Source organism: Colletotrichum phormii, assembly GCF_030913505.1.
Source record: "Colletotrichum phormii strain CBS 102054 chromosome Unknown BDP81scaffold_9, whole genome shotgun sequence".
Lineage (NCBI taxonomy): Eukaryota > Fungi > Ascomycota > Sordariomycetes > Glomerellales > Glomerellaceae > Colletotrichum > Colletotrichum phormii.
This window is the reverse complement of record NW_026851451.1, coordinates 1,648,331-1,674,520: the sequence shown is the minus strand read 5'-3', so window position 1 is coordinate 1,674,520 and position 26,190 is coordinate 1,648,331. Positions and strand designations below refer to the sequence as shown.

General features: G+C 53.6%; 11 protein-coding genes across 11 annotated transcripts; 5 read left to right on the top strand and 6 right to left on the bottom strand.

Moving 5' to 3' along the window:
- Positions 1–293: 293 nt before the first annotated feature.
- Positions 294–1,339, top strand: BDP81DRAFT_394068 (uncharacterized protein; the record flags this gene model as incomplete). The annotated part of the gene is made up of 3 exons (XM_060587897.1): positions 294–458; positions 511–795; positions 884–1,339. The coding sequence occupies 3 exons, from the start codon at positions 294–296 to the stop codon at positions 1,337–1,339; spliced, it is 906 nt and encodes a 301-aa protein (XP_060446008.1).
- Positions 1,340–1,601: 262 nt separating this feature from the next.
- BDP81DRAFT_373989 (cytochrome P450) lies at positions 1,602–3,421 on the bottom strand (the record flags this gene model as incomplete). The annotated part of the gene is made up of 2 exons (XM_060586687.1): positions 3,184–3,421; positions 1,602–3,124 (listed from the first exon to the last, which is right to left on the bottom strand). Exons 1-2 carry the CDS (start codon positions 3,314–3,316, stop codon positions 1,602–1,604), a joined length of 1,656 nt encoding a protein of 551 aa, XP_060446007.1. The 5' UTR covers positions 3,317–3,421.
- Positions 3,422–5,518: 2,097 nt separating this feature from the next.
- Positions 5,519–7,111, top strand: BDP81DRAFT_373988 (oxidoreductase NAD-binding domain-containing protein; the record flags this gene model as incomplete). The annotated part of the gene is made up of 2 exons (XM_060586686.1): positions 5,519–5,691; positions 5,763–7,111. Exons 1-2 carry the CDS (start codon positions 5,592–5,594, stop codon positions 7,109–7,111), a joined length of 1,449 nt encoding a protein of 482 aa, XP_060446006.1. The 5' UTR covers positions 5,519–5,591.
- Positions 7,112–7,707: 596 nt separating this feature from the next.
- Positions 7,708–8,316, bottom strand: BDP81DRAFT_318975 (uncharacterized protein; the record flags this gene model as incomplete). Its single annotated transcript, XM_060584402.1, has 1 exon — positions 7,708–8,316. One exon carries the CDS (start codon positions 8,314–8,316, stop codon positions 7,708–7,710), a length of 609 nt encoding a protein of 202 aa, XP_060446005.1.
- Positions 8,317–9,066: 750 nt separating this feature from the next.
- Positions 9,067–10,850, bottom strand: BDP81DRAFT_394064 (uncharacterized protein; the record flags this gene model as incomplete). Its single annotated transcript, XM_060587896.1, has 4 exons — positions 9,067–9,911; positions 9,973–10,040; positions 10,124–10,512; positions 10,584–10,850. 4 exons carry the CDS (start codon positions 10,848–10,850, stop codon positions 9,067–9,069), a joined length of 1,569 nt encoding a protein of 522 aa, XP_060446004.1.
- An 828-nt stretch (positions 10,851–11,678) lies between these two features.
- BDP81DRAFT_406286 (uracil permease) lies at positions 11,679–13,785 on the bottom strand. Its single transcript, XM_060588968.1, has 3 exons — positions 13,420–13,785; positions 13,210–13,353; positions 11,679–13,126 (listed from the first exon to the last, which is right to left on the bottom strand). Exons 1-3 carry the CDS (start codon positions 13,648–13,650, stop codon positions 11,819–11,821), a joined length of 1,683 nt encoding a protein of 560 aa, XP_060446003.1. The 5' UTR covers positions 13,651–13,785; the 3' UTR covers positions 11,679–11,818.
- Positions 13,786–14,174: 389 nt separating this feature from the next.
- BDP81DRAFT_348441 (uncharacterized protein) lies at positions 14,175–15,686 on the top strand. Its single transcript, XM_060586167.1, has 3 exons — positions 14,175–14,586; positions 14,644–14,806; positions 14,865–15,686. The coding sequence occupies exons 1-3, from the start codon at positions 14,365–14,367 to the stop codon at positions 15,545–15,547; spliced, it is 1,068 nt and encodes a 355-aa protein (XP_060446002.1). The 5' UTR covers positions 14,175–14,364; the 3' UTR covers positions 15,548–15,686.
- Positions 15,687–17,466: 1,780 nt separating this feature from the next.
- On the top strand, positions 17,467–18,090 carry BDP81DRAFT_223284 (uncharacterized protein). Its single transcript, XM_060582820.1, has 2 exons — positions 17,467–17,671; positions 17,726–18,090. Coding segments are annotated over exons 1-2 (291 nt in total). The 5' UTR covers positions 17,467–17,670; the 3' UTR covers positions 18,016–18,090.
- Positions 18,091–18,489: 399 nt separating this feature from the next.
- On the top strand, positions 18,490–20,125 carry BDP81DRAFT_348437 (alcohol dehydrogenase GroES-like domain-containing protein). Its single transcript, XM_060586166.1, has 2 exons — positions 18,490–18,677; positions 18,769–20,125. The coding sequence occupies exon 2, from the start codon at positions 18,963–18,965 to the stop codon at positions 20,049–20,051; it is 1,089 nt and encodes a 362-aa protein (XP_060446000.1). The 5' UTR covers positions 18,490–18,677; positions 18,769–18,962; the 3' UTR covers positions 20,052–20,125.
- A 1,074-nt stretch (positions 20,126–21,199) lies between these two features.
- BDP81DRAFT_427381 (family 43 glycosyl hydrolase) lies at positions 21,200–23,091 on the bottom strand. Its single transcript, XM_060590351.1, has one exon. The coding sequence runs from the start codon at positions 22,979–22,981 to the stop codon at positions 21,368–21,370; it is 1,614 nt and encodes a 537-aa protein (XP_060445999.1). The 5' UTR covers positions 22,982–23,091; the 3' UTR covers positions 21,200–21,367.
- A 538-nt stretch (positions 23,092–23,629) lies between these two features.
- BDP81DRAFT_449427 (uncharacterized protein) lies at positions 23,630–25,147 on the bottom strand (the record flags this gene model as incomplete). The annotated part of the gene is made up of 1 exon (XM_060592405.1): positions 23,630–25,147. The coding sequence occupies one exon, from the start codon at positions 25,145–25,147 to the stop codon at positions 23,630–23,632; it is 1,518 nt and encodes a 505-aa protein (XP_060445998.1).
- Positions 25,148–26,190: the final 1,043 nt, after the last annotated feature.

The following is a 26,190-nucleotide window of genomic DNA, read 5'->3' as shown; positions in this document are numbered from 1 at the left end:
ACCCAAATCTCACGTCCGCCCGGGCTTTCGACCTGCCAAGTGCTTACATGTATGTATGCGTGCAACCGTGAGAATACGGCTAAGCTTATCCCCGCCTAGGCAAGTTTCGACGAGCCGCTTGGACGGCTCGGATTCAACGTACATGCAGGTAGCCAGGGGAAGATATGTCATCTGAATGATACTGGCTGATAAGATCCCTTGCTGCCACAAAAGAGCAACTGAACTTATCCATCAACTTCCCCGCAGTGAACCCTCATCATGAACTCCATCAGATTGAGACCGCTGCTGATACCATGGCGTCCGACTCTATGCCACCAGACTTTTACGTCAAAGCCCTTCAATTCACCAAGAAAGTCTACAGGGATGAATACCCAGCCATCAAACCAGAGAACCCTGAGCTCTCGCTCGCCGGCAAGGTCGTGATAATCACCGGCGCGAGCCGCGGCATCGGTGGTCGAGTAAGTCCCTCTTCTCTCTGTCTCTTTGAGGCTTCAACTGACCATTTTCCAGGGAATCGTACCGGCATTCGCCAGAGCCGGAGCCAAAGCTCTCATTCTCGTGGCCCGGGACGAGAAGAAGCTCACCGAAGTCGCTGCCGAGGTCAAGGAACTCAACGCCAACGTCAAAACGCTCGTCTACCCCGTCAACATGGCAGACGAAGCGGGTATCAAGGGCCTCTTTGAGAAAGTGAACGCTACGTACGGCCACGCCGACATCTTGGTCAACAACGCCGCCGTGCAGAACTCGCTCGACCTCATCACAGAGAGCGACCCAAAACTCTGGATCGAAGACCTCGTAAGGACATCCCGCCCTGTCCCTTTTCTTCCCTTCCTCGACGCATAATCAAGGAAATTCTTCTCGCTAACAAAATGAAAACAACTAGACCACCAACATCAGCGGAACCTTCTACCCAACCTTCCACTTCCTCAAATCCGTCCCCGTAACCTCGCACGCCCACATCATCAACATCACCACGATAAACCACTGGGTCGTGCCCACCATGAGCTCCTACATCATCGCCAAGCTCGCGACGCAGCAGCTCAACGCCTACGTCACCGCCGAGAACCCGGACAACGTCACCACCGTCTCGGTGCACCCGGGCATGGTCCACACCGACATGACCATGGACCGGTTCCGCCCCTTTGCGCACGATACCCCCGCGCTCGTGGGCGGAACGGTCGTCTGGTTGTGTTCGGACAAGGCGCGATTCCTGAGTGGGAGGTTTGTTGCGACGAATTGGGATGTTGAGGAGTTGGTGGAGAGGAAGGGGGAGATTGAGGAGAAGAGGTTGTTGCAGGTTGATTTGAATGGTCAGTTTGGGGCGCAACAGTTCGAATAAAGGGCTAATTATTGAGTACATCGGGCTAGGATCAGCAAACACGGACGAATGTGGGAAAGTAATTCAAAAAGAACATGTGATTAGTCTAGATTCATATCCAGCTCTATGTCTATATCATGAGATCTACCCGAAAATCCCCAAATATTCTGCGCCATGCAATGCTCCAGGGTATACACTGATGATGGTACAAAAAATGAACTCTATATCCCGAAACCGATTTTCAACGACGTTTTACACACAACTCGCGACGAGCGACCCATCTCTAGGCCTCAGACCTAGGAGGCCACTTGACACGCTTCTCGGCGCGGACGTACAGGTTGTTCGGCCGAATGAGCTGGAACATGGGGTCGTACTCGACGGGGCCCTCCTGCGCCAGGCTGAACTTGTAGCGGTAGATGAGCTTGGGCAAGAAGACCTTGACCTCCTGCAGGGCAAAGTTGAAGCCGATGCACATGCGCGGGCCGGTGGCGAAGGGGATGTACGAGGCGTTGGGCCGGTTCTTGACCTTGTCCGAGTCCCAGCGGTCCGGGTCGAAGCGGGCCGGGTTGTCCCAGACCAGGTGGTTGTTGTGGATGTGGTGGATGGCGGGGATGCAGATGGAGTTCTTGGGCAGCTTGTAGCCGCCGGGGAGGATCATGTCCACCTTTGAGGTGCGGGCCGGCTGGTAGGAGGGGTTGTGGCGGCGCTGGGTCTCCTTGATGTACTTGTCGAGGAAGGTCAGCTTCTGGGTGAGGTCGGCCGTGATTTGGGTGTTTTCATCGAAGCCGTTGTCGATGAGCTCCTGGAGGAGACGCTCCTGCATACCAGGGTAGGCGACGATGCCGTAGAGGAGCCAGGAGAGGAGGGAGGAGGTGGTGGTGAAGCCGGCGCCGGTGGCGACGACTAGGGGCTCCATGATGCGCTCCTTGGGGAGCTTGTTGCCCTTGCTGTCGCTGGCGCGGAGGACGTAGTCGACCATGTTGTCGGCCTGGAGGGCAGCCTCCTGCAGCTCGAGGTTCTCGACACCCTTGGAAGCGTTGTTGATGGACTCGTTCATCATCTCGATGATGCGGCCGCGGGCGTCGCGAAGGCGCTGGGGGTCGCCGAAGGGCAGGGACGCGTACCAGCTGCCCATGGAGGTGATCTTCTTGTTGAGCTCGAGAGACTGGGCGATGCGGATGACCATCTCGTGGGGCGGGGCGTCGACGGCGGTGAAGTGCTTAAAGTCCATGCCGAGGACGAGCTTGCCGACGGCCTGGGAACCGAGCTTGAGCATGTAGGGGTAGACGTTCCATGCCTCCTCCTTCTCGTCGAGCTCGTCAAAGACCTTGAAGGAGTCCTCGATGGTGGCCTGCATGGTCGGGGCGTAGTGGCGGACGGCCTTGGGACCGAAGGCGGGCGGGAGGAACTTGTGGACCTCCTTCCACTCGGGGGTATCCGTGTCGCCGAGGAAGACTCCGGATTCCTTGTTCTTGATGGGGTACAGCGGGTGGCCGGGGATGATGTTCTTTGTGAAGAAGTCGCTCTCGGAGAAGAAGATGTTGGCGATGGCCGGGTCGTTGGTGTGGTAGATGACGGAACCCATGTTGGTGGTCTTGAAGATGGGGCCGTACTTCTCGAAGAGACGCTGGTGGTTACCGAGATGGTCGGGGTAGACCTCAAAGTAGTTGCCAATGAAGGGCAGACCCGAAGGGCCGGGGACTTCGCGGACGGCGTGGCCGTCGATGGTGATGGCGACGGGGCCCTCGGCGGCGAGGACATCAGCGACTGTTGTCAGAGCCTCATCTCCGGAGACGAAGCCGACGCCTTGTGGTTGTGTTAGTTTGCTGTCAAGAAGCTGTGGCATCGTACAAGATTGGACTTACCCTTGTGGTCGACGACGGCAAAGTGAGAGGCGGCGAGATGCTGGAGACCCTCCTCGTCTGTTGAGGCGGGAATCTCGAACTCTGTTGTGACTGAGGGGTCTTCACCCAACAGGTGGAAGCGTTGTGATGACATGTTGTGTGGAATGTGAGGTGGAATGTGATGTGTGGATTGAGGGGGAGAAGCGCACCAAGTTGAGAATCTCCAAACAATTGTATTCAAGATGTATGAAGTAGCAGTAGTATAGTAGATAAGACAAAGCTTCCAATCCAAAGGCTGTGCCAGATGGAGGGGGATGCAACCCGTTGACGATATATAAGAGAAAAAAAGAGATCGCAATCAAAACAGTACGTACCCACGGGACATCGCAATATAGCGCAGCTTATCCAATCCGATCCCAGGCCATGTCAATTCTTTTGGTGGGAACACACAGACACACAGACCGAACAGCTGGCCGATGAGTGAAGAGCAAAGAAAAAAGTGGCCTGCCGAGGTTCATCTCAAGGTCCCCTTGACCCAAGGGCCATGACTTCATGGGCGGCGCTCAAGTCCGAACGAAAAAACAGCGGACCGTGTTCGTGAGACGAATCCACTGGACTATCGGCTCCGTGGCCGGCGTGGAACACGGCGAAAACAAGCAACAGACTCGTAGGTTCCAGACTGCAGAGTCAAAAGATGTGGGCGCGGACGGAGAAGAGCCGCGGTTCTGGCATGATGACAGCGGAAATATGAACCATCGCGGAAGGAGGATGGATGCAAGAAGAAAATCGGAGATTTGGAGCACGTTTGATGCGCCGCGATAGGGCTAAACAAGGGTGATCTGCGCTAGAGGCGTCCAGGTGCCGAGGCGAAAGGCCAGGGGGGGGGGGTGGTTGCTTGAATTTGGTGGTTGGAAGGATTTGATAAGTTCCAAGATGGTGTTTCTCGAAGGTCGGGAGTCGAGAGGTACTTGGACGTGGGAGAGGCCACGCCGCCACAGAGAGGAGAGACGAAAGGGAGAAAAAAAAAGCTGCAGAATTTTTGCAGGGCAGGGGGCGGGCCAGAGTGGGGGTCCACCGTGGCTGACTCTGGGTACGTACCGAGGGTTTATGTGGTTCCGTCGCCGTTTGGTCGTCGCCCAAGTCGCCTCGGCTCGTTTTATGCCACCTACGTAAATGCATCCAATCACCGACCGTTTTCTTCCGGATACCGTCCGTATGTGGGTCTCTTGTTATTTTCGTCAGTTCTGTCAATCGGCCCCAGAGACCGAACCGTTAGTTACCGTGCCATGCAGCCATGCTCAATTCTTCGATAACAACCTTGAAGGTACGAATTTCCAGTGCAGAAACGAATCTTGCATTTGCTACTACGTAGACTAGTACTCCGTAGACAGAGCCGCGGCCCATATCTCTTGGCTTCCCGGCAGTCTACGATGTAGTATCCCTATCCGTCTCCATGGTGTAGCATTTCTGGCTTTACACTTTCTTGTCCTAGTTCATCTCTATTTTACTCTGGGCTTGGCGAATTTGTGCTGCCGATCGCACTTTTTTTTTCTGCCTTCTTCGTTCTCGCAAACCAACTCTTCAAGAATTCTGCCCTTATAGCACGTAAGGATGCATCATATCGAGGCGATGGATAGGTGCAGCAGTGAAGGAAAACGTCTCGTGCATTTCTCTGAAATCAAGGCATAAACGTCAATCAAGTCACCAACCCGCTCATCGTATCGGGACCGCCGAGGCACATCGCCGTAAGTGGGTCCGGGCCCCGGCATCCAATCCCGTGGCTCTGCTTTGTCAGTGGCGCCCCCGACCCGCCGACCGCCGGCCGAATCTTTCCAGATTCATCTCTTCTGCTGGCACCAAATTATCCCAAGCTTTGGAACGTTTTGGAGCTTCCGAAAGAAAGCTCCATACCCCCTGGGCTCCATCGACTTTATCGCGCAGAGAAACGCGCGCAGGGTCCCCCGATGATGCCCACACTTATCTTTGTGCCTCGGCATCTTTGCCCTTCGGACATTACCCTTGTTTTCCTTTTTTCCTTCGGTCTCATTGTCATCCAATGCAGAGTGAGGTGTATGTATGCTCTGACGACGATTCTGGATTTCTCTTGTAAATTGTGGATATACCTAGGCATCTTTTCCGCTGGCAAATGTCGCCATGGCCTCGCCATCTTTCGATAAATAGGAACGCTGCACGTCTCCCCGTTCCGAAGCCCGGTCCTCTGAAGTAAAAAGGGGTCCTGTTCATTGTAACCTTGTCCACACATCACGATCGACAGCGATCTTCCCATTTCTTAGATAAGATAGTAAAAATCTCTTTTATATCATCAGCGCGACACGACTGCGACAGTGTAACACTACTACTTCTCACCCCGCCCCCTTTCCCACCTTCGACCATCTCCCAGAGATACCCACACCACATACACATTCACAATGGCGACTACCGAGTCAACAGTAGGCCCCGAGTTCACGGCCAAGGAGGTTGCCGCACACAGAGAGGCAGACGACTGCTGGATGGTCATCCACGGTGAAGGTAAGCCCAATAACCCCCAAATCGCATTACAAACTTGCCCATAGGCCACCAAACTAACTTGCGAAACACAGTCTACGATCTCTCAAAGTACCTCCACGACCACCCCGGTGGCGCAGATGTCCTCGTCGAGGCCGGCGGCGTCGACGCCTCAGAAGCCTTCGATAACGCAGGCCACTCCGAAGATGCCTACGAAATCATGGCCGACTTCAAGGTCGGCAAGCTCAAGGGCGTGAACAAGCGCTCCGCCCCCAAAGCCGTCCGCCTCCAGCCCAAGGCCACCCCCGAAAAGAAAACCTCCGGCTCGGGCTCAGCCGCCCGCGTCGCATCCCAAGCCGCCGCCGCCGCCCTCTTCATCGGCCTCGGCGCCGTCGCCGCCCGCCACGCATCCTCCACACCCGCCGGCCAGGACGCCATCGCCGCCATCCAGAGACTCAACATCCAGTTCCCCCCCGCATGGCTCTCCTTCGGCAGCGGCGCCGCCCGCTCCAAGCGCACCGGCTTCGGCTTCATGGAGGGCTTCGCCGTCGCCTCCGCCTTCTTCGCCGTCGCGGGCTCCATCGCCGCAAAGGAAGCTTCCAAGCTCCTCCACTACGAGCTCACGCCCATGCACTACCGCCCGCACAAGAAGATCCCCAAGGTCGCAAAGGCGAACCCCCTCAACCAGCGCGGCTGGCTCGACCCCGTCTCCTACCACCCTCTCCCGCTCGTCGAGAAGACCCTCCTCGCCCCCAACGTCTACCGCTTCGTCTTTGAGCTCCCCACCCCGATCACGGTCCTCGGCCTGCCCATCGGCCAGCACGTCGCCATCAAGGCCGAGATTGACGGAAAGTCCGTCTCCCGCTCCTACACGCCCACCTCCAACAACGCCGACCTCGGTAAGCTCGAGCTCGTCATCCGCTGCTACCCCGACGGCGCCCTCACCGGAAAGTACCTCGCCAACCTCGAGGTCGGCGACGAGGTGCAGTTCCGCGGGCCCAAAGGCGCCATGCGCTACCGCCCCAACCTGACCAAGAAGATTGGCATGCTCGCCGGCGGCACGGGCATCACCCCCATGTACCAGCTCATCCGCGCCATCTGCGAGGACGACCGCGACACCACCGAGGTCAGCCTCATCTACGCCAACCGCTCCGAGGCCGATATCCTGCTGAGGGACGAGCTCGAGGCCTTTGCGAGAAAGTACCCCAAGAACTTCACGCTGCACTACCTTCTCGACTCGCCGCCCGAGAACTGGGCCTACGGCACCGGATACGTCACCCAGGAGATGATGGCCGAGCGGTTCCCCGCTCCCGGCCCGGATTCGCGCGTCATGCTCTGCGGCCCGCCTGGCATGGTAAACGCTGCCAAGAAGTCGTTGACGAACCTGGGCTTCGAGAAGCCTGGTGCCACTTCCAAGATGTCTGATGCCGTTTTCTGCTTCTAAGCTGTTTCGCTAGTTCGGGAAAGGGCCATAGAGAGATACCATGGGAAGTTGTGATTATCATTGTTTCGGAACCATTTTTTTCTTGTGTCAATATTCACGGGTTTGCATCGTAACGGAGTCGAGGGACGGGTGCATCGGGGTTGGTGTCTGGATTGATGGCATCCCATCTGTACCATTGTTGATACCTGCCTGTAATAGACTACTACCATCTCCTTTGTCATCTTTATAGATATAAATGAATATCCATTACAAACGCTTGAACTCCTCAACTCCTTGATTTTATTGAATCCCCAATTGTCGGACTTCCAGACTCTCACAGTCTCCCTGCAACCTTGCCCCCTCGTACGCCTGATTGAAGCTCACACTGACAATCTGCATGCCAGTTTGAAGCGTCCTCCCGTTAATGCCTCTTCTTATTCTCTAACCGCAAATGATAATCCTTGTTTGATGCTATGTGAACGACGATAAAGATGACTAGCTTCGCCGGCGATGAAACGATTGAGGGTTTGCCCTTCTGCCGAGACTCCAGAAAGCAAATGTTGAAGTCGTTGCTTATGCGCCGTGCTGCCGGCTTCTGCTGTGAGGCTATGTCGTTCTCACTCATAATGCTCCCAAGGCTTCTTGTTGCGAGCCTCCTCGCTCCTCAGATGTTCTCTCGTCGCCATGAGAGCCTTGCCCAATCGATTCTCGCCCCAGTGCTGACGGTGAGACAAGGCATGCTTAGCGGTATATCCAATTCCCCAGACGCGATCCTTTGAGGCAGCCTCGCATAGCAAACGATCGCCCGTGGATATCAGCTTCCTGCCCAGGCGTGTGTTCTGTCCCAATTTTGCTTTGTTGCCTGTCTCGGCGACGGGACTCTTGATTTGGTCCCAACTCTCGTTCGTGAAACCAGTGACGTTCCTCCCCAGTGTCTTTTGTTCCTTTGGGCTACTCGTCGCTAGCACGCCCGCCTGTGTCGAGGCATCGTGGAACCTTGCGGCCTTGCAGTACATTATGAACTGCTCAGCACAATTGAAGATAACCGTGCCATCAGGGTCTGCCTCGTCTACGATGTGGCCAACCAGGGCGGAAATCTCTGCCTTGGAGACTGTGAAGTCGGACTTGTACCATTGGCAGAATTCTCCCCATTCGGCATCGGGCATGTAGAAGAATAGGGGTTTGTCAGACTGGCTGTTCTCCGGTTGATTGCTTGTTTTCGGCATTGTGGTGTTATGGTTATTGTTCTTGGTAGTTGTTCCCTCTGCGTTTTTGTTGGCGATTTCTTTGGAGATTGAAGAAGAATTGTGAGATTGACAACGAGTAAGTGTGCAAGCACAGTAGGCAAGGAAAGCGAATGTGAAAGTAGGATGATTCCTTTTTCTCTATTTGATTTTAAGTACTTCAGAATGGTGCAGGTGATCAATTTATAGCCATATGTAACATTCAGCCATCCGGTTGACCTGATCTATAGACTTTCATGGTAAAATACCTGGTCAATGTTTCGGAGAAAGCCTTTGAAGATGAAGTGTATCACGTGTTTTTGCTCACTAAAAGTCTACGTGCTCAGGAGCAAGAGACTCCATATAGCCCTTCGTAATTCTGTTGTAAAACTTTGGGCCAGGCTTGACCCGGCCTTCAGAATCCCAGTCCCACAGAGCCTGCCCCTATTAGGTTGCCAACATTATTGAGACTCTACAGATATTACTTTCGAGGTGCGTTGCTACATGAAATAAGCTACGGCATCTCGAAAATCTAGGTGCGCTTTAGAGAAACACTTCTGGCCAGCATCTTGTCAGATGGACAACCTACCAGTACGTAGCATATTATCACTTATCAATTGAGTGTTGCGGGCGCATCATAGATAGAGCAAAAGGTTAAAACTTCATCAGAGTAGATGGGTGAGAACATTCATATTACAATATTATGTACGTTGAACTGTGCAATCAGACAGCCAAGCCACGACTTTCCTCTCACTATGCTTTTGTCGATAGGCGCTTTTCCGCTGTAGTCATGTGAGTCGCCTCAGCAGCGAACTTGCCCCCATTCATGGAAAGAGGCCTCGCCTGACCAGTCCCCATCCACTCCCACGGTGACGCAGGTGGTGAGGAGTGCCTATTACGCGACCACCCCGTAAATCCAGCTTCAATGTCATACTCGGGCGAAGTCGGTGACAACCCCTCGTGAAGAAGCGGCACCTCGCCGCTCGTTACCCTTCTCATCTCCGCAATCGTCGAAGGCCGCAGCGTCATGCTCTCGTCCCGCGGAATCATCCTCCCCTGCCGCGACGTTGTCCACGTCCTTGCCTCATACGACAGCTGAAACTCCATCGTCTTCATGATCCCCGAGGACGGCGGTTCGGCCGCTGCTCCGTCTGATGATATCGTCGATGTGGTGAGCGTGGTATCAGCAGTGATACAATCGAAGCCACCGCCGCCGACCGCTGACCCGCGCCGTATCGGAAAAGCCCACGACGCTCGACTCCGTGGCGGCGGCGGCACTGGCCGCATCTGATGTGCCTGTGGGCCGGAGGTGATCCGGGATTCGTATGAAAAGTCGTCAAATCGCAAGCGTAGTATGTCGTTTTTGGACGAGTTTCGAAACTCGTGCTGCCTCCTTTCTGTTCTTTCTGGTAGCGCCATGGTGCTGTTGTCTGTGATTGTTGGGAGCTCTCGTGTTCGCCAGATACCGCTTTCGTATCCCCGCCGCTGCCTCTTCCCCAAAATGTGTCGAACCAGCGGCGACAAAGCCGGCGCACAAGCTGCCGCTATGCCAATACCGGGCTCTATATTGCTCCAGATGGTTAGATATGCTGTATCGCCTTGGACAGGTCAGTACATGTCCAAGTCCATCTTTCTCTGGGGTAGCTGTTTGAGACGTACGAAAAAAGTTTTCCTGACTGAGCAGTCCTGGAACAGCTACTGCGCGCACTATGGTAGCAATGCTCGCTCTACAACAGATGGTCATGATTAGTAAGTTGAAAAGCTTTGGTGTGTGCGAGGCATCGAGAGAGAGAGAGAGAGAGCAATTTACATGGACGCGAAACCTAGCAGCAGAATGACTAGTAGCTTCGTCTTCAGGCGCATCTGCAGGGACCAGACGATCAACAACGGCAGAATGCCAAAAGTCCAGTCTGCAATACAGTTCAAAATGGCGAGGGTGTAGGTGCATCCAAGTACGACACTGGTTGAGAAGCAGCTGCCTGGTGTCCGAGGGCCCACGTCCCAGAATACGTGAAGCGGTCTGTACTGGAAGATAACCAGAATGAAGTACAGTGAGCCGAATAGGAATGTCGAACAGAGGAGTATTCGAAGCGTCCAGATATGGAGGGGAACAATAGCAATGCTGAGCAACAGTAGGCCAACGCAGACTTTCAAGAGTATTGTAGTGATCAGGTACAGAAGTTCGCCAACGAAGAAGAGCTGCAGCTAGAGTATCAGCCCTCTGGTGGTCATGAGGTGGATAGCCTCCAATCTTGTTGTCTTTCACATACCTGAAGAGCTATCCTTCTATCCTCTGGCGAAATCTCTACAGCATCGTGTCCAGACCCGTGCAAGACTGCCGCGATATCCGTAAGAAGGTATGCGGTGAAGGTGATCTGGACCAGGCATATGAGCTTGTCATCGAGAGTAAAAACCCGTGTCAGAAAGAGTCTCGAGTAGATGCGCAGTGGCACTGCGACCCAGGTGAGGCAGAGGCAAAAGACGGCGACCGCGAGGACGCGACGAGGTCGGTGCGGGTCAATGTCGACGTCTACCATGCCGCGACATGAGGTTTATCGTACCTGATGATTGTCACTGCTGCATCAGAGAGATTGCGGCAGAGGCAAGAGGAACAATCAGAGAAAGAACAAGGTAAAAGATCTGGGGAGCCCAAACCGGCCGTCTTCGATGGCATGCGATCCGTAGGAACGGCACCCTAATGAAAGAAGGTCGGTCACGCAAGGATCGGAACCATCGTCTCTCCTGGATGCGGGGGGGATCCGCTTGAGCTAAAAAGGACATAGAGACATAGGTTTGCATAGAAAGAATAGACTTTGAACCGGCACCTGGCTCAAGCTTTTGGATCGGCACCACGCTCAGAGACCACGGGCCGGGTGTTGACGTCGGAAAGTCTGATGGACGTGGAATTCATCCCGCCTTTCTGAAGATCAGTTATCCACATCTGGACAAAGGGCGTCCCCAATGGGAACTAGATGGGTGCTCCCTATGAAACGTGGAATAAGCTCACCCAAAGCTTGAGCTGCCTGGCAGATGGGAAGAAAGAGGCATTGGCGCGTGCTCCTCCAAGCCTAAAATGCAATGTGGCATTGCGGGAAATGCGACGATTCGCCCAGAGTCGCTCGCCCTACCCGTTCCAGCCGTCCCATGTATGCCTCTCCGCGTTGATCCAATGGGCTGATGTCGTAACTGGTCTAGGTTTTGTCGAGCCTCTAATGCAGCAAGCAGATATGTTGCAAACGGCTTAGCACGGGCAAACGCAGAAATTCCAGGTACGCTGCGGCCATGCACGACGATCAGATGGAATGTGGGTGGATGCCATGGATCATATCACGAAAAAGACATCATGAATGATATGAGGAAAAAAGGGCGAAGAACAAATGGTTTGAGACATTTCCTTGTCTTCTTTCCAACTTGGGACGGTGGCTTGAAGTATGAAGAGATTTTTGGGTTCTAGTCTACTTGGAAAGTCGACGGAACAGGCAATTAATACGAACTTCCATTGGCGTCAGACGATCTGGACCTTTTGCCCCGCGCGCGACTTTTCTCCCACAGCCTCTGATATCGAGCTTGCGTCCAGCTCAGCCACGGGCGCATCTCCAAAGGTGCCAAAGTAATCAAGGTCATCCACTGCCTGCTTCTCAGGTATGGGCCAGATACGGTTGAATGCGAGATATATCGACCCCGATACGAGACAACCCACAAACCAGGACAACTGGTAAAGTCTCGTCCACCCGGCCCAAACCTCGCTAGGTGCCATAGCTCTCTGCGCTAACCCGGGAATGAACATCCAAGCCCCGAGTACCCAAGAAACGGCCGCCCGCAAGTTCCAACCTCTGGTGTACCAGTAGATGCTGGCGGGTGAGTCACCATACAGGTCGGTGAGCTTGATGGTCCGCTTGCGGATGAGGAAGTAGTCGGCAAACATGATTCCCATGAGCGGACCGAGGAAGACGTTGAAGCTGCCGACCACGGTTAAAAAGTTGCTGGCGCTGTTAAGCAGTGACCAGGGCTGCATGACGAAGACGAAGAGGATGGTGAAGTAGCCCCCGCGGCGGATCGTGAACCATCGCGGTAGCAGCGCGGCTAGATCGATACCCGCGACTACGCAATTGGAGGCAACCACCATGCCAAATTGCGACAGTATGAAAGCGATACTGGCGAATGCGACCCCAGCGCGAGCGCCGGGATTGGCCTCGTTCTTGCGAACAGCATCGAGGAAGGCATAGGGCTGCCACAGCAGTTTCCCTTCGTCGGGGTAGATCGTAGCCGCGCAAGACGTGCAGATTATCCCGATACAGGCCACGATGATGGTTCCGAGGGGCACCATGATGAGCTGAGCGAGGACCTGGTCCCCTGGCTTCCGCGCATAGCGGGTATAGTCGGACTGAGACCACATATGCGTGGCAATACCTCCAATGTTTGCCGTGACCGCGGCTACGAAAGCCCAGCCCAAGTCTCCCCCTTGTGCGGGCTCGATACCAGAGACGTAGCTTACATCTGCAAGAAGGGCACCTCCACCTCCGGCGCGAGTGGTGCACCAGATCAACAGCACAAGAACGGTCGTCGCCACCGTCGTCGAGGCGAAGAGGAACGGCTTGCGATAGTTCTCTGGGCTGAACCAGATCAGTGGTAGACAGAGCAGGAAGTACAGGACGAATGAGATGAGGTCATAGACTTTCATCGTCCCGCCCGCAAGCCCAGAATCCAAATTGAGGTACGATGGCCAGATGCAGGTCAAGAGGACCCTCAAGCATTGGCTTCCATACCACGTGTTGGTGGCTGTCCATACAAAAGATAAGAAGACTCGGATAGCCTGGTCGCGAGATTAGTTCGCAGAGCCTCAAATCTTGTTTGAGCAAGGTAAGGTGAGATGGGAGACCTAGATTCTAGACTTACCATGGGAAACAGATAACCCCAAATGCCCCAATTCTGCTTCATCCAAAGCGGAAACCCGATATGCCACTTTGCGCCCGGATGACCTCCAGCGATGCATACAAACCCGACAAAGGTGTGTGCGATGACGATTGCAATCATCGATTGCTTTGATTGCATTAGCTTACGGGTCTTTGACTCTCGTCATCTTACGGAATGGGGTAAATCGCTTACCCAGACGTTGAGTCCCAGGGAGATCAAGGAAGAACCTGTCGTCCAACCTCCGACATTGAAAGATCCGGTGACCATCCATAGCCCCACAAACTCCCAAGGCCCATATGTTCTGCGGGAAGGAGGCAACGGACGAGTATCTTTGTTGACGTAAATGTCCACGTCAGTGTCTGTGTCTCGATTTACCTCTACGCGCCGTAGTAGACGGCGGCTCCATGAAGAAGTGGACACCATTGCTATAAATCGAGCCGGATAATGAGGGAATCCAGGCCAGACTGTGATCTTTCCTTTGGGAAAGGTTTCAATAACCGTGAAAAGTCCACAAACGACAAGTCAGGAACCCCATTGTCTTATGATTGTGGAACTTTCAATGTTCATTTGTAGGATTACCTATCTTACCTAAAGGTACTCAGATAGGCATCGAATACAAAGATCTAGTCTCTAGATAGGAGATGCCACGCAAAGGATCAAGATACCTCGTCTTCTCGCCCGTAAGACAGTCATTATTGGAGGCGTCTTGATAAGGAATCGGCAATTCTACGGTTTTGCTGGCCTCATGCAGATAGGCAACAGCGGGGCAATTCTCCTCGGTAGTTCAAAGTTGCGGTATCTTGTGAGATCTGACAAGAACCAATGTTGGCCAATGACGGGCGGTTGCCTCAATCAAGCTGAGCGGATTTGCAGTTTGTCCGTCTTGTTCCCCGCGATAAGATGTCGCCGACGGGAAGTGCTAGCCGAGCATTGGCGGGGCTCACATTCGAGTTGCCTAGATCATCTTCAGAGTATGAAGCATGCAGACGACAGTCATTTAGTAGATGATTGAACCAGATTTCACGTCCATAGAAGACTTTCAAACACCGAATAAAATCAGTGGCATCGAAAGACAATTATCTAAGATTACGTTTTCCCTTGTCTTAGCCCTCCAGATCACATCATCACAGCTTTATCATGTCAGAGACTGCCACATTGTCAGACTCCAAGGCGAGAACCGTAACTCTTCACAACGGGCAAGTTTTTAGCTTCAACTCCAACACCTCGACAAGCCTAGAAAAGATTCCAGTCATCGATGCGTCAGGGATATGGAGTGATGAGCTCGAGGATCGAACAGCTGTGGCCGAAAAAATACGAGAGGCCTCTAGGGACATTGGCTTCTTCTACTTGGTCAATCATGTGAGCTCTGTGATCCTTCAAATGTTGGAGTCTCTCATTATGCTAACAAGAGACAAGGGGATTGACTCAAAGTTCGCAGACTTGACAATGACCGAAGCGAGACGCTTCTTTGCCTTGCCGGAGGAGAAGAAGATGGAGGTCTTTACCGGCCTTGTCCCCAACGAGTACGTTGGCTTCCATCCGATGGGATGCTATAACCGCAATGGGTGGAAGCACCAAGGTAAAGCCGCCTTTCGGTCATGAGTTCTGGGTGGCTTCTTCCGCTGACCCTTTGCCAGATTTGAGCGAGGCTTTCAACTGGGCTTATGACGCCCAGAAAGACCCCGAATCAGTTGACAAATCGGAAAGGTCTGTCAGCATCTGGCCTACCGACCTACCTGGTTTCCGGGATAACCTCTACGCCTACTATACAGAGCTTCTCCGGCTCTCACGCCGGCTAACTCGGATCTTTGCACTGGCTCTCCACCTACCCGAAGATTACTTTGATGAATACGTCAAGCATCCAGAGGCGGGGATGCGCATTCTCCACTACCCAGAGCAAAAGCACTCAGTAGACGAGCAGAATGGCATCGGCGCGCACACTGACGTCGAGTGCTTCACCATTGTCACTCAAGATACATCCGGCGGTCTCGAGGTTCTCAGTAAATCGGGAATCTGGGTCAAGGCGGATCCTATGCCCGGGTCTTTCGTCGTCAACATTGCCGACTGCTTCATGCGACAGACGAACGACTTTTTTGTGTCAACAATCCATCGGGTCATCAACAAAAGTGGTAATGAGAGGTATTCTGCGCCGTTCTTTTTTGGGTTTGATAGAGCGAAGGTGTTGGAGCCTGTGCCAACATGCGTGAGTGAGAGTAATCCCATGAAATATCCGGTCATGACTGGGGGAGAATACTATGCCTGGCGCACGAACAGGCAAAAGAATGGTGGTACTTCGAGTTCGAAGGCTGAATCGTCATAATAGTTCTCCGTATTTGTATCCATGATCTGACTTTGACTCCATTCAAGGTGATATCAACAAATACTTGTGCGCTTAGCCACATATACGTCTCGTTTGACGTTCCGTATGGCCAAGTAAAACTGCTCAGCAAGCTAGTCGCAAAGAAATCTTTTCCATACAAGTTAGGTAAGACTCTTGATCTACTTGTCACTTGTCTGGTTGCTGTCGGTCCGACCCGGCACTTGATGCCGCGTTTGTGGCAAAATTTGCTCGCTTGTGGAACGCGTCTAGTCTTTGGAAGAGATGTGGAAGGGTTCATAGAGAATCAGATACTCCAGGTTTTGGTGAATAGGGCCACAAAACAAGTAGTACAATGCCTCTTGGACGAGTTGAATGATACGCAAAAGTTGTTGATGTAGGACGGCAACTATTATTGTTGTTGTTGTTGTATTTTAACGCCGTAGCGGCAAGGGCGCAGCCGCCCTTGCGGCCGACCTCCCGAAGGGTATATGGCGTGGAGGGCCGTAGGCCTATAGCTATCACTAGATACAGTCCAGCTCGTCCTCCAAATCGTGCCCAAAGGCAACTATGTGTTTAACCTGTCTCTGGGTGCCGCTGGCTTGCCCGAGACAGTGCTATGGTCGTCCCTAGAACGCAATTCCGCCAGTATCTCCTATCCTTCGACCCAGAGCCCGCAGGCTTCTGGTTTATACAACGTTCCAGTAACCGTCCGGAGTATATCGTAATAGGTAATACCGCCACAAGGGAAACCACAAGGGGCAAAACCTCGTAAGACTAGGTTGTAGGGCTTGCTATTAGGTTCTATAACGAGCATAGCTGTATATAGCCGTGGCTATACGTCGCTACCCAATGGTCGTTTCGTCTCTTCGAGGGAGTCTTCGATCGTTAAGGGGCAAAGGTGCTGAGAGAGCGAAGTCGAAAAGTCGGTCGGTGATGTTCAATTTTGGGCCCGGAAGCGCCACTTGCGCCGGGAAAGAAAGTCGCCCGTCTCCTTCGGGAGGCTAGATGGAACCTCTGCTCCCTGCCCTACCAGGAAGACTTCGTCTAGCCTGCGGAAGGCGAATTCGAGTCGACGGCGGCTCGATTCGAGGGGAAAATGTGCGTTGTTAAGGGTTTGATTAGCGTATAGCTAATCCACCCCAGCGCGCAGCGGCAAACCGCGGGGACTGGGGCCCCTCCTCAGCATGGCACTAACAGCCCGTGCCAAGCTGGAGATGTTTCGTGGAGGTTGATGACGGCAACTATTAGTGAACGGGCTGGATTACTAATACCAAAAGCCATTGATAAGGCACGGTGAGCCAATCACTGCTTGCTTGGGAGTTTGCCATTTGTCGTTCTAGGTATTGCTTGGACAGCCCTTAAATAAGGTTCATCGTCAAGCCGACGGAAGAGGACGGAGTTCTAAAGCTCCCGTCGGGGCCCCGTCAAGTGGTCCTTCAAAGAGGAAAAAAGACGCGACTAACTCGTGCTAAGATGATAAAGACAAAGTAGTCTGGTTAATTCTGTGTAAAATTCCATGGATTAAATGAGTACAAGATGCGAAACTAATTCTCTAGACATCAGGCCGCGCCGTTTCTGCTTTGGCTGATTAAACAGGACTCTAGAGACCCCTTCATCCCCTGTTTTCCTACTGACAATGCCCGTGTGCCGTAAAGCAGCCCACGAAGCGTTCCTGGTTTCATCTTACTATCCTACTGGTGTAAACGATGCACCTCTTGCATTTCAAGACTTCAATGACAACATAATAAATTTACCTCGGCGATTTCGTTGTGATGTGCGTGGTCGGAATGAGCGGGCGAGGCTTACTTTGGTATAGCGCACTTAGTACAAACCTTAGCACTTCAAAAGGGGGAAAAGCGAATCCGAAACTCAACTTTTGACTGTAGCTGTTTCTTAGAGTTTTCTCTACATAATTGAACACGAAAACAGTCATATTATTCAATGCCGCGTAACGTTATTTTTATTACATCTGGATACTTAAGATCACGTTGTCCAGTTTCCTTATCCACTTTTGACCTTGGAATTACATCGCTCTCAAGGCCATTGAAGTATAAAGACATCCGCACAATCGCTCCTCCCTCGTACCAATCGCCACCTCATTGTACTTGATAATTGACTTCACCAGTCAGTCAAAACTGCTCCTCCTTCTCATAAGTCCGGCTTACTAATATTTAAAAGTGCATTTTAACTCGGCAACCCTTCTGCTTGCCCTGTCTAGCACAGTCTTGGCCGAATACCTCACCGCCTTCCACGCCAGCTGTTCACCCGCACCACCAGCCGCATACAACGACAGCCTGCGCAACTGGAGGCAGAGAATCTGCGAGACGGAATTGAAGGGGACTTATTACGATGATATCGGCCAGTGCCAGGTTCCGAATCCCGTCAACGCGAACACTAAGAAGGTTTACCACCCAAGCTTAAGCGCATCGGGTCAGCCCAACATCGAGACGAGGTGCACCTGGTCATAATGGGTGATGGTAAAAGCTGTATGGCACTTGATAACTCTATGAATAAATAGAATCCTCGGAAATTTTATCGTCGTGATGTAGAGCCACTCGGCCAGGCGCGATCTCGAGGGTGGATGCATGTCCGGATCCCGCCCGGCATGGTGGAACTCAGTGGACTCAACCCGTAACTCAGTGGGGTTGAGTCCACAAATCTAGCTCGCCTTATGAATGGGGCATGCACTTGCTTGGAGGAATTGGTTTCAATGAGCTTCAGGTTACATCACTGATTTTAAGGCTTTAGTATCGCTGTCTCGTGGGAGAGCACGTGGTGGGGACTTTAGCCTTTCGTGCCTGCTTGACAACCTTTTCAGGCTCATCAACCGTCACCGCTTCACTCCCATACCTACTTGCGAGCTACAGCCAGCTCTGCCAGAAATAATAAATCATCTTGAAATTACATGTTTTTCACCACCATTCAAATGTCGGTCTGAAAGTCTCAAAGGAAACCCGCATCAGCGATACTACTTTGCGCTTATTTCCGAAAGCTCATATGCTGAGTTAGGGTCTAGAACGTTGAGATGCTCCCGAACCACCTCAAGTCCACAATGTTTCTCATTGGGCCACTTTTATGACACTATGAGGCGACAAAGTCCATTTAACTATTCCATTTGACGTAACTACACGTATGATTGGATCCTGTGACGCTACTATTGCGTTCCCCTTCACATCTGAGCAGCGTTGGTCATGACGTTGCATAGACTAAGTCAGACGCAGATTAACCGTCTCTCGAACATATAAGTCAGGAGCAGGCATCGAGGCCAAAGAGGTTCTTATGAACAATAGCAAGATACCCATCAGATCATACTTTCCTGAAGACGGAACCGCATCGAATCAATACTAAGTACCATCCCGAAGTTACATCAGCATTACAACTACCTTACTACACTACTGTTCAACGCCCTCTAAAGATGGCAGACCAACTTCCCCAACAGATGCGCGCAGCAACCATCAAAGACTTCAACAAAGGCTACGAAGTAAAAGACGTAAAAGTCCCCGCCGAACTCGGTCCAAACGACGTCCTCGTCAAGATTGCTGCCGCAGGCTACTGCCACACAGATCTCCAAGTCCAGCAGGGCGTCTACGCCTCCGCCGGCGCGAAGCCAGGCCTCGTCGGCTCCCACGAGCCCGCTGGCACCATCGTCAAGCTCGGCTCCGAAGCAGGCAAGCAGGGCCTGCAAGTCGGCGACCGCGTCGGCTCCATAAACACCTACGGCTGCTGCGGCAAGTGCAACTCGTGCAACCAGGGGAAGCAGGTCTGCGATAACCTCGTCGGCATGCTAGGACTGACCCTCGACGGCGGATTCGCGCAGTACATGAAGGCCGACGCCCGTGTCGTGGCCAAGATCCCCGAGTCAATCCCCTGGGCCGAGGCCGCGCCTTTATTCTGCGCCGGTGCGACGGTCTACGGTGCCCTTTGTGCCGCGCAGGGTCAAAGAGACCAGTGGCTTGCCATTGTCGGTATCGGCGGCCTGGGACACCTCGGTGTACAGTATGCCAAGGCATTGGGATACAAGGTCATCGTCATCGACAACAGACAAGAAGGTCTCGACCTAGCCAACGACGTGCCCTCACACCTGAATCCCGATCGCACGTACCTAATCGACACGGACGAGTCTCAGAAGAAGGTCGTCGAAGAGCTCCAGACTTCATTTTATGATACCAACCCCGGCGTCGACCGCGTCGTCATCACAACCGAGGCACGGCCGCTCGTCAGGTTCGGACAGCAATTCTTGCGCAAGGGTGGTGTCCTGGTCGATGTCGGTCTTCCTGCCGATGGACCTTTCGAGGTCGATCCCTTCGCGCTGAATTTCAAGGAGCAGACTGTTCGTGGTGCGTTGATTTGCACTCCTGAACGGAGCAGAGAAATGGTTGAATTGCATGCGAAGAATGGTTGCAAGACGCACATTGAGAAGACGTATGGTGTCGACCAGGCCAATGAGATGGCGGAACACTACTTGTCTAAGCAGCTTAAGGGTCGTCTGTGCATGGTTTTCTAGAGGGCTAAGAGAACAAGACAAGGCATGAGCTGGTGTAATGATAGCAGTTTGTTGAATAGCAGATGAGCGATGAGATTATGATATAAAAAGCTTGTAGTTAAGCCTGCTGATGCACCGGGAGTCTGAAACCCTTGCCACTAGTTCGGAGATGAGGGAGGTCGTAGTTTAAGGCTCATAACTGATGCGGATAATTAAGCTGTCTCGTCGGTGGTCAGAGCCGTTAAGATCGTCTCAGAACTTGTACCTCGACTCCCTTTGAACTAGCATTCCCGTCATCAAGACATTGTCTGATCCCCCGCGGGTCCTATCGCCGGCGGGCATGTCCTGATTCGAAAGCCATTCATTGAAATGTCGCCTAACATCCTTTCTCGAGGCATTCTCAAGGGTGGCGCGATTTTCAATAAACTGAAAATCAAGGTAGTGTTCTAACAGCTCAGCTCGGCGAGTCTCGACAAGATACTCATGAGCAAAGTCCCTGAGCTGCGAGAGGTACCGGGCCCAGAGATCTTCATCATCGTAGGTACAACGATAAATGACAAAGCCCCAAGTGTGATAATTGAGGTCTCTCATATCTGCGCAAGTCCTTCTGAATTCGTCACATTTCCAGGTGGCGCGGTGCCGAGGAAGCTCTTCGATGTTGCGCGCGGCGAAACAGTCTTCTTCCATGCTGTGGGACGCAGCTGGCAACTCTTAGGGTTGCGAGATATTCTTTGGTGAAGCTCAGGGGGAACTGTGGCGTGGGACGGATGCTGTTGGAGGTTCCTGCCACGTCCAGAAAAGAGGTAGGTGTTGGTTGCTCTTCATAAGCGGTTGGTGGTAAAGATGGGGCTGGATGTCCAGGCTACCCTGCCCACCTCGGCGCTCTTGACCTCGCCCCGCTCGCAGTAGGATCTTACGGCGTCGTCAATTGCTTGTTCCCTTTGATGCAGAGGTTTCTTTGAGTTGGGCCACGGAAGGAAGCCTAACTACTTACCTTGAACCAGGGAAAGGGGGAAGTTCTGAGGCGCTATTGAAGGGTCAGATCCCCAGCCCGATACTCAGAATCTCAATCCTAAGACTGGTTTGACATCAATACCTCCGCTGCTGATCGATCAGATTGTCTTGGGCGACGAAGTTTTGTTCATCTAAGGCTTGTCATGAACAACATATTTAGGTATCTACGCAACATGATCAATTCTTTACTACAGGAGCTCGTTGACTCGTTGACTTAAAACGGCTATTCTGTGAGACTAAATCTTGATTCTTCCCCTGTCAAATCTCAACGTACAGTATCAGTCCAGCCCCCGCTCTCAGATGTAGGCGGTGGAAACTCGTCATTAAATATCATAACGGTCGGTCTCATCATGAACAGGACGATACGTAAAATAATCAAAGGCCGCACGTCTCGCAGTACCATTCAAATCAGACGCAGCAACACCAACAAACGCACCCGTAAAGCTTCCATGCGCCTGGTGCCCACCACATTCATCCGAGATAATGGAAGCATCGTACACCGGACCGACAGCCTTGAGTTCCTCGCCCTCAAGTGCATAGTAGAACTGGAGCTTCGGTCCGCGGATCGTCAACGCAAGCTTCACTTTGCCCGTATCAGGCAGCGAAACCGCCTCGGGAAAGGGCATTGTGAGGTCGCTGTCGGGCCACGAGGCCTCGGAGCTTTGAATCAACAACTCGCGCTTCCCGTCCTCGTGCGCGGTGACGGTCAGGTAGAAGAAGTTGTAGCGGCAGTAGTACGCCGTCAACCCCGCAAACTCACGTTCGTCGGTGGGCGCAAAGTCGACGGTGGTCTCGGCGTCGTAGGAGAAGTGCGTCTGCCTGCGAGCGACGAGCGCCTGCTCGAACCAGGATCCGATCGACTCCCTCCCGATAAGCGTGAGCTTCCCGCCGTCGGTTGAGAAAATACGCTCGGGCTCTGGCGTCCGCAGCCATTGGAAGTCTTTGGGCAGGCCGTTCTCAAAGGTGTATTTCTTCTCCGCCCAGTACGAAGTATCGTCTCTGGTCCCGGGTACTTCGACGTACAGAGACGGTACTGGACCGTTCTTGACGTAGAGCCAGTCATCGTCGCCCCAGTACGCCTCCTGGATCGCGGTCTCGCGCCCGAGAACGCAACGCTTCTTCTCCGTCGTGGGACGCCCCGTCAGGTGAACCATGTACGTCTTGCCGTCGGGCGTGTCCACGATATCGCCGTGGCCAGCGCGCTGGAGCGCCGCATCGGGTGCATCTTTGGACGTGATGACGTACTTTTGCGGGTGAAGCTCGTACGGACCCCAGAGATCGCGGGAACGAGCGAGGGTGCAAGCGTGCTCGTACGCGGTGCCGCCCTCGGCGGTCAGAAGGTAATACCAGCCGTTGCGCTTATACAGGTGCGGGCCCTCCACGAGAGCCAGCTCTGTGCCACGGAAGATGTTCTTCTTTGGGCCGACGAGCTTTCCGGCTTTCGGGTCGAATTCCTGGAGTACGATGCCGGTGAAGGCATGGAAGCGGCGGCGGTGGTCCCACATCATGTTGACGAACCACTTACGGCCGTCGTCATCGTGAAAGAGGGACGGGTCGAAGCCGGACGAGTTGATGTAGAACGGGTCAGACCAGGGCCCTTCGATGGCTGGCGCGCTGACGATGTAGTTGTGAGTGTCCTTGAAGGATCCATCCTTACGCTTGACGTCGGTGAAGACGAGCCAGAACTTGTCGCCGTCGTGGGAGAGGCAGGGGGCCCAGACACCACAGCTGTCTGGGTCTCCGCGCATGTCGAGTTGGCTTTTGCGACTCAAGGGCCTTGTGACAAGCTCCCAGTTTGCCAGGTCCTTGGAGTGGTGAATTTGGACGCCGGGAAACCATTCAAAGGTTGACGTCGCGATGTAGTAGTCATCTCCGACTCTCAATATCGAGGGATCCGGGTTGAACCCAGGAAGGATTGGGTTTCTAACTTGAGGCATTGTGAAAATCGGGCTTTGAAAGCACAACTGGTGTTGATGATCAATGCAAGAATTCGAGAACCAAACCAGCAGTCACCTCCGAGGCAACGAAGGTTGAGGTCAATATTTATCGAAATCGGCTCTTCAAAGCCAACTTAGCCAAGAGCGAGTTGAGCCTTTGAGATGATTGAACCCCACGCCTCCGCAAGTTGCATTTAGCCGGGAATAAGTGATTCGTGAGAATGTCTACCGAAGGAACTCCACTTGCTAGTTTTTGTGGATTGTGGAATTTTACCCCGCAGGAATTGAGGGGAGAAGTTGGAGAAGCATCATGCTCTTCTCCGCACAAAGGGCTACGCGTCAGACGCGCCTCATGTTGGAGAGCATGGACACCTTGGACGGAGAGTTTTTGAAACTTCATCGCTGACAAGTTTACGAATAATAGAAATAACGATGGAAATCTCGGACAGGGTATCGGCCGAGACGCGTTCGTGACACAATCACAAGGTAACGTTACTGGAAGCTGTTGTTGGCACTGGCGGTAGAAGAAGATGAGAAACGAAATCAATGTTTGGCTCACCCGGTCGAAACCGCTGGTATTCTGTCAATTTTCCCTGCCATTCCCTAGTAAAGTATATCCAAGAATCATGAGAAGTTTACTACCACCGCTCAAGGAAGGGGGATAGCCTGCTTGTGGTTGACAAAGACACCCTCGGGGTCGTAGACAGTCTTGAGCTGCTTGAGACGGTCAAAGTTGGAGCCGTAGAGACGGGAGCTCCACTCGGCCTCGGAGAGCTCGGTATCGGCATAGTTGACGAAACCACGGAGGGGCGCGCCGCCGGCAACGAGGGCATCCTCGAAGGGCTTGATGAGTCCCTTCATGTAGGTAGGGCCGTCAGCCGGGTAGGAGGTAGCATCAACAGAGTTGGCCTCCCAGCGGATGAGCCACAGGTTCTTGCCGTGGGCGTAGGCGGTGTCGGCATCAGAGATGTCGCGCGAGACGCCGCCCCAGAGATCAAGGAAACCGGACTTGCGGAGGTCGGTGCGATTGAAGGCAATGGTGGTGCTCTCGTAGAGAGTCTTGGCCTGGGCCTCGGTCAGGGGGTGGTCGGTGGTGATGGTCAGGGCCTGGGTGTAGAAGGAACGGTTGCCGAGGGTGCCGCCGTTGGGCTGGTTCATGCCGGCGCCGGCGACGGCGACCTCCATGTCCCAGAAGGGAAGCTCCGTCTTAGCGACAGTGGCGTTGCTGCCGATAGCCTGGAGGGCAGTGACGAGGGGCGCGATGACGGTGTCAAAGTCGGCCGGGTTGCCGTAGAAGTAACCAGTGCCGGTGTAAGGGGGACCGCTGAGGGACCAGCGGAGGGCGAGCTCATCCGGGCAGTCCTTGGAGAGGGAGAACTCCTGGGTAGCGATGACGGCCTTGGCAGCGGCCGTGGAGTCGAGCTGACCGCCGGCGATGGTGAAGTTGACGGCGGTGTCAAAGAGGGGCTTGTGAGTGTTGGTGGTCACGGACAGAAGGACACCGTAGGAGGCGCCGGCACCCTGAGCGGCCCAGAAGAGGTCGGAGCCCTTGGCGGCGTTGACGATGGTGCCGTTGTACAGCATGTACTCAACGGACTCGAGGTTATCCATGGGAGTTCCCAGGTGGCGGGAGGAAGAGCCATAGCCACCGCCGATGCTGGAGCCGGCGAGACCGACGTGGGCGCCGCGAACGTGGGGGAAGTGGCGGCCGTGGTTGTCCCAAAGGTCCTTGAGAACGGGACCGATGTGGGAACCTCCGCCGTAGGTGAGGCGGTTGGTAGCGGCGTCAAAAGAGACGGAGTTGAAGGCAGCCATGCTGATTACCAGACTGCCCGAGTTTCCGAAGCCGTAGGCCTGGAAGGAGTGGGCGGCGCCGAGGGGAGACGCCGAAGTGGAAGCATTCCGAGCGCAGTCAAGAGACAGGGCGACTTGGTCCTTGTTCTCGGGGAAGGAGATGGCAGCCGGGTCGACCTTGATGCGCTTCTGGAAGCCGGTGGTCTCATCGGCCCAGGTAGCATCGGTGCTGATGACGTTGCGGACACCGGCGGTGGTCAAGCAGGACTGCAGAGCGGCGGCCTTGTTCTCGGCCTGCGCGCTGACAAGAGCGGGAGAAACACAAAGGAGTGAAGCGACGGCGAGGCGTCTAAGAGAGAATGTGGAATCCATGGCTGTAGTATGTACAGGTCTATACAGCCTGGTAGTAAAGAAACGAATGTAAGGATCAAAAGATGGAGATTGTGAAGACTTGAGCTGTGAGGCTTAAAGACACAAACCTATGATCAGTATCCGAGTCTGTACGCGGGTTCGTCTAATACTTAGCGTGGGATATATGGGACCATCTCGTTGAAGGCCCCTCTACTCCGTACAGGTCACTCGTACGGATATTCACGTAGAGACGCCTTAGGAACTGGGGATCGGTCTCGGGTCCTCGGCCGTCGCCCTACACTCGATAACCGTCTCAAAGTCAAAACATCTCTCCAAGCCAGGGCCACGGTGCTACCCGATCTTGGCGTCTTGTCCCCCCTAACTTGGCGTAGTTCCACTGTCAACAACTCCACGACCAATTCATTGAGACTCCAGAGTCAGGGAGAAGTATCGATCACGCCTTGTTTGATCATATCAATCAATCAATCAATCTGGTTCTGTATTAGGTCTTGGCGCTGACCGCTCAGCCTCTTGACCTACTCAAAGCGTAGAACCTTGTCCGGGCGATACACCCCATGAAGCAGGCCAAACCTAGCTTCCAAGCGTCTTCTTTATGTCGCCGTCAGTCTGGCACCGGAGCCCGTCCCCCTTTTCGGCACTACCGACCACCCCGGCGCCCGTTGTTTAAGGTTTTGTCATTGGGGCGCAAAAGGCGCCAGATATTCTTCAGACCAGGCACAGCAGAAGTAGCGTGTAGCAGCGGCAATAGTCGACACCGAGGGGAACGGTTAACGCCAACTGTTGGCCCCCACACACTCGCGGAGTTTTGACCCTTACCACCTTGGGGACTTGGGGAGGACCCGCGGAGTTTAGCTACTGACCGTTATAGCAGCTAACACACGGTCTGGTCTTGGCGATGAGGCGTCTTGTTAAACAACGTTCGAAAGGCGAGTCAGAAGACTGAGGAACAACAGGCAAAAACTGGAGGGCCCCTCAAATCTCCGTGAATACCGGCACGTTGGGAGGAAGAGTCTTAGCAGGTTCCAGTTGGAAGTTGGGCTTTG